The sequence below is a fragment of the Camelus dromedarius genome, chromosome 28, assembly GCF_036321535.1.
Source record: "Camelus dromedarius isolate mCamDro1 chromosome 28, mCamDro1.pat, whole genome shotgun sequence".
Classification (NCBI taxonomy): Eukaryota; Metazoa; Chordata; class Mammalia; order Artiodactyla; family Camelidae; genus Camelus; species Camelus dromedarius.
Genome location: NC_087463.1, coordinates 27,346,645 through 27,352,644, shown reverse-complemented (window position 1 = coordinate 27,352,644; position 6,000 = coordinate 27,346,645). Strand labels below are relative to the sequence as shown.

Genomic DNA, 6,000 nt, shown 5'->3' with positions numbered 1-6,000 from the left:
GAGCAGGCCTCGGTGGCCCCGATGGGGGTGGGGATGCCCAGGGGGTCCCAGGGCAGTGGTGGTGGTGGTGGTGGTGGTGCTGGGGTCTGCAGCTGAGGGGCTCACCCACCAGCCCAGGGGAAGTCATTGATGAAAAGGCTGCAGGTTCCCACCAAGCACACCAGCTGGGTGTCCACTGCCTGCCCACCTTTCCCTTGTCACTGGGACCCCTGTTTTCCTCCGGAGCCTGTGTGGCTGCCCTGAGTTGGAGGCTCTGGGACGGGGTCCCTGGCTGAGGCCAGCACATCCTGCAGACCATAAAGCTGTCTTGGTGCTTGACTGACAGTGTCTCTCTACCTTCAGGGCAAGATGTCCGGCCATCACCCACTGTGTCCAGCCCCCGTTCACATCCACCCAGAATCTCGGGATTTGGAAACAGTCTTTGCAGATGGGATTAGTTAAGATGAGGCCGTCCTGGAGGGTGGCCAGTGCCCGTTGTCCTCACGGAACCTGGGAATTTGGACACAGACGCGCAGGGAGCCCCCAGCACCCCTCCCCTGGGGCCCGGACACTGTCGTCTCTGACTCCTGGCTCTGGGGCTGAGAGGGAATCTGTCTTTCTGCTGGGTCAGAGAGAGCAGACACCGCGTGCGTACAAACGCCTCCGGGCGAAGGCGAAAACCCCCAGGTCCCTCAGGGAGTCACACTCTCTGGGACTTGGCTGTTCCCGCCCAGGGAGACAGCCAGCTTCTAAGGGCCGCGCTGTTAGCCTGGTCCCGCCGTGGCTGCGGGCGCGTTTCTTAGCTTCCAGCGCCACCTTCTGGAAGCTCCTGAAATTACAGCCGCTCCCAGTGGCCTCTGGCTTCCTGCTTACCCAGAGCCGCCCCGTCAGGGACTCACGTGCCCGCCGGGCCCAAGGTGCCCGGAGATTCTGGGTCTTAGGAGAGCAGCTGCCAGACCTGCTTCCTAAGGACACAAATCGTTGCCAGCTGCCCAGCGGGGCCTGGGCCCTTGCAGTCTTGCCCAGAAGCGCCGGCACCTGGGGGGCAGCACACACTCCCCGACCTGCGCTTCCCACGGTCAGGACACAGGGACCTTCCGGCCCACAGGGACTGGCACACTGGGAGGGACGGATAAGGACATAATGAGAAGCTGGGGAGCCTGGCACAGTCCTTCCTGTGTGACGGCCAACTCCCTGGGTCTGAAATTATCCCGAGATGAGACTCAGAACAGAACAGGCAGGAAGGTCCCCCCTACAAGTGAGGACCTGCAGGGGGGGATTGGGGGGGCCTCCCTGGCACCCCAAGGTCTGGCCTGTTTAGGGGACACAGGGTCATTTCCCAGGCAGAGTGAGGTGAGTGGAGGGGCTTGGTGGCTGCAGGCCTTGACTGTGGGGTCCCAGTCGGGGAACCGGGTGGAGTCGGTGAAGGACCCTTCCTGCCCGAGCCCAAGGTCCTGCGGTCGAGGACAGGCCAGGCCTGCCCTGCTGTCCATGGTCTCCCCAGCCAGCCCCCAAGCCAGGGAGCGGGTGTGTGGCCCCCATGGAGAGGAGGTGGCTCTGGGGAAACAAAGCCTGACCCTGTGCCTGACATCACCAGGGTGACCCGTCCCCCCCCAGCTGTGTCACCCACGTTCCAATGCCCCCGTCCCCCACGCCCATGTCCTGCCACGGGGTGGGGATGTAGCCATGGGCCAGGTGGGGAAAATCTGGGGAAGTCACTTTAACTTCCCGGAGCCTCCCTCCTCCACTGTCTGCCAAGTGTTCTGTGAGGCGTCAGGCAGCTGGTGGTGTCCTGGGATGGGGACAAGGACTCGGGGGCACGGGGATAGGTCTGAGCTCTTGGGCCTGGGCACTGAGGTCATGCAGGTGGGTCATCTTGGGTCGTGAGACCTTCTGGAAGGTCTTGCACCTCTTGGAAAACTGGGGGCCCACGTGACACTGATCCCTGAGGTCCAGCACTGCCAGGCCGCGCAGGCCGGACCGAGGTCGCGTCCCTGGGGTCAGTACCACCTATGTCCTTCCACGGAGAAAACCACCAATCCTGGGCGGGAGGCCCGAGAGCCCTGGGCGCAGAGGTGACCCGCCAGTCACTGCTGTGGGCTGTGGGCGCATCTGGGTGGACACACCCTGGCGTTGAGGGAGGTGGCCACGTCCCAGGGCCCAGGGTGGCCCCTCGCGGGTTCTGCACACTCGGAGCCTGGGGGAGGCAGAGGGCGCCGCGCCCGTTCGGGGTCCAGCCCTGGTGGGACGTGGTATGAGGGGGCAGAGCTGTGGGCCTGGGGCCCGGGGTAGGGGGCAGCAGGCCCTGACCAGGAGTGTGGACGCGCCCCTAGTCTGGACAGGGGGGACTACCTGCGGAGGGGAACAGAAGAGCCTCCCACCCACTACCCACCCGCCCACCCACCGCCCTCTCCCAGGAACGCGCCGCCGCCAGCGACTGGCTTCACCTGACATCCGCTGAAGGGCGCTCCCCTCTCCCGCAAATGCTCGCACCCCTTCCCGCTCCTGAGAACCTGCGCCCAACCCACCGGCCTGCCGACCCCAGACACCCCGTCCAGGTGCCTCCACGCGTGTCCTGACCTCCAGTCCAGCCCCGCAGGTGAGCGCCGCCCACCGGCCGTCCACACAGCCAGACCCTCCGTGAGGGCCCTTCTTCCCGTGCCCCCCCCTCGTGGCCCCGCCCCCTTCCCGCGGCCCCGCCCCCTTCCCGCGGCGGGCCCGCTGCGCTAGTTCTCCCTCCTCCTCAGGGCACTCGGGCGCACAGCCCGTGGGCCCCCTTCACCTGCTGCCTTTCTGGCCTCACCTGTCACCTCTCTGCCCTCACGTCCCTCCAGCTCCCCTCCCGGGGCCGGAGCATCAGCAGCTCCGGTGAATCCAGGTCCACGCTGACCAGTGACCAGCGAGCGACCCGCGGGGCTGCCATCACAGGAGGCGGAGAAACCCGGCGGCTAAGAGGAGCGGGAACAGCGCCGCCTTGTGGGGAGCGGGGGACCGGCCGCGGGAGGGAGCCCGGAGCCGCCGGGGGCGGGCGCGCGGGCGGGCCGGCCCAGGAAGGCGAGCGGGGCCGGATCCCGGAGCCGCCCTTGCCGAGACCCCCGCTGGTCAGGCCAGGTCGCAGCGCCGCCCCCGGCCGGGAGCCCATTTAACAAAGGACGCCGCCGCCCGGGGAGGCCGGGTCAGCCTGGAGGACCAGGCGCTTCGCCCGCAGGCCAGCGCGGCGCCGGGCGGCGGCGTCCGGGCGGGACCCGGCCGGAGCTTCGGCGACTTGACAAACACCAAGGGGACAGGTGTTGGGCTCCGCCCGAGGCCCTGTGCGCGCAGAGCGCCCATCGCGAGCAGCACACCCGCCTTCACAGCCTCGAGGTTTCATGCCAGTTGCGCAGGACGGCTTCCCCTGTCATGACAGCAAAGAACGAACGTGAACCCCAGGAAACTGCGGAATGTTAAGTAAACTTTAATTCACTCCTCCGGACACCAGAGTCAGATCAGTGCTTTACAGTAAAGGTGAAATAATGACGGCTCATTTTCGATTTGGAAATTAAGTTCTGGAAAATAAGGAAGGAAGGAAGGGAAACCTGCGCCCAGCAGATAAGGCATGTCGTCCGGGTGCCCGCTCCTCCAGGCCGCCCTCCCGACCCACTCAGCGGCCCTGCACCCCGAGCGTCCACTGAGCCGGGCGGGCAGCGCGGCCCTAGGAGGTGAGCTTGGAGTAGCTGGGAGGGGACAGCTTCCGCCGCAGGAACTTGAGGGTGTAGAGGGGAAGACAGCTGACGACCGTGATCGCTGACACTTTCCACACGAAGGTCACGGTTGTGATGAAGGCCACATCTGCAGAGAGAACCCGGGACAGTGTGAGAGGCGGCGGGGCCACGGCCCTCCGCCGCCCAGGGGCTCTCTCCTGCGCCCTGACCAGAGGGCCCCACGGAGGCACCGCCTTCCCTGGACGCCACGTACAACCGATTCCTTTAATACGACGATGAATTCCTTTAATGTAACAATGAATGCCTTTGATATATAATGAAATAAAACAATTAGATTAAGACACATGAAACCAAAGTACTCACACCAAACGCTATTTGCTGGCTATTCAGGGCAGACACCACACAGCTCGTGGGGCTGGTCCCGGAGGTCACACCACGGGGCGTGGCCTCTGTGGCTCATTCACACTGTCCAGGCCACCCACGTCCTCCTGAGGTGCACGTGCCATCTTGCCATCACAGGGGACGCGTTCTCCAGTCGCCCTCAAAGTGCCCCTGGGGCAGATCTCTATTCTCCATGCAACAGGCCAATATAACCCTCACAGTGGGAGGAGCCCCAAGAAAAGCCGACCCAGTGTCTGATCCTGACCCGAGGATCCCAGCCTGGCAGGAGTCGTGGGCTCAGACACGCGGGGCGTGGGCTGCACTTAAACCCTCCAAGTGTCTTCCAGTGGCTCAAGCCTAAAACTTCAAAGGCAAAGTGTCGTGGGGACGACACCTGGTGGACACTGGATGCCCAGCAACCCCCCCACCCCCACCCCCACCCTAAGGGGCCACAGAACTAAACGGGGCCCAGGGCCTCCGGGCTGCCGCTATGGGAAGAGCCCACGGCAAACGGCAGGAGAGACGGTGACTTTCATCCGTCACGCGAGCTCTGCTGACTTCCACACCCCGGGGAGAAGGGGCCCCTGCGCGCAGCTAAGAAAGCACCCAGAGAACCCTGCCTCCCCCCTCTCAGAAACAAAACAGGAACAGACCGCACAGGGCAGGCTGGGGGGAGTCAGGCATTTCAGGCGCCCGGCTGGTGAGGACAGACAGACACGATCACAGGAACCACAGCGGGGGAGGCACCGTCACCGCGGCGCGGGCCCAGTGTGGGTCACACACACCTTCTGAGCACAACTGGACCAGCCGCGACCCCAGCAGGACTGCAAAGCACGGGCACCAACACTCCATCTTGGACCTGCACCTGGAAAGCTCCAGCTGGTCCCCAAATGCAAACATGCTTGCTCCCGGGCACCGAGATACCACGGCCCCTGGCCGCCCGGTTCCCACACCGAACTCGACACGTGAGCGTGTCCCTGTGGCAACCCCCACGCCTCCAGCTCCGGCCAGTTCTGTCGCTGGTCCACACCACCGCCCACAGCGGCGCTGCACCCCCCACCCCATTGGTGGCTCTGGCTCCAGGCCTACACGTCGGTGCCGGAGTGGGGGCCTGGGTCCAAGTGAGAGGCCCCGAGGTCGGAGCATCGCTCACATGCTGACCACACTAACTCACGTTCACACAGGAAAACAAACGTTTACCCTTAAAACAAAATAACTGAGCGATGACCATGTGAAAATAACCATTTCTTACGTGCCAGAGCTATTTTTTTGGTGACTGTGTCTTTTAACACAAAAATACGCATTTTTAATATTTTCCCCATCTCTTCGCCCAACTTCTACTTTAATGACCATCTTACGTCTCTCCCATTTATAATGTTAAAGTTACGGAAAAGGAACAAAATTCATAAATCCCTACGTTAAACTCGCCTGAACAGACACCAGCTAACCAGCAACCCGGAGTGAAGGAGGAGATGGTTCATAATCCGTGGCTGTTGTTACAATGACGCTGACCACAGGACCACGGGACACTGCTTCCCCCCCTGACGGGCCTGGAGGCTCACCTCTCTGTCCAGGAAGTCTGCCTGCCCTAGACGGCTGGTGTCCGGAACAGAGGGAGCTACCCACTTTGCCTCAGGATGGCCTCTCTGATGAGGGAGGGGAAGAGCTGGGTCTGATCAGGGTCAGGTGCGGGGGGCCAGGAGAGGTGGGTCTTGGGAAGGGGCTGAGCACGTCTTGCAGGGGACAGGCGACGTTGGTCCCCTGAGGGGCAAGGTTGGGGTAACTCCTCGGCTGTCAGGGAGTGAGTCTGACCACCCCATCCTCCGTCTGCGGGGCCGGGGGAGGCCATGGTCACCAGCCTGTGCCCAGTGCACACACAGTGGACAGGCTGCTTCCTTGTGGTTGCATGGCCCCGACTCCGCTGCGGTCTGCCGGGCAG

The 6,000-nt window shown here is 63.6% G+C and overlaps 1 protein-coding gene across 8 annotated transcripts in view; it reads right to left on the bottom strand.

Annotated features, from left to right (window-relative positions):
- Positions 1-3,413: 3,413 nt before the first annotated feature.
- Positions 3,414-6,000, bottom strand: part of ATP9B (ATPase phospholipid transporting 9B (putative)) — a 155,698-nt gene continuing 153,111 nt past the window's right edge. For all 8 annotated transcript variants that reach the window (XM_031441712.2, XM_031441713.2, XM_031441714.2 and 5 more), the window contains one exon: positions 3,414-3,807. In XM_031441712.2, coding sequence (XP_031297572.2) covers positions 3,671-3,807 — 137 coding nt within the window. In that variant the 3' untranslated portion in view covers positions 3,414-3,670. The remainder of the gene's footprint in view (positions 3,808-6,000) is intronic.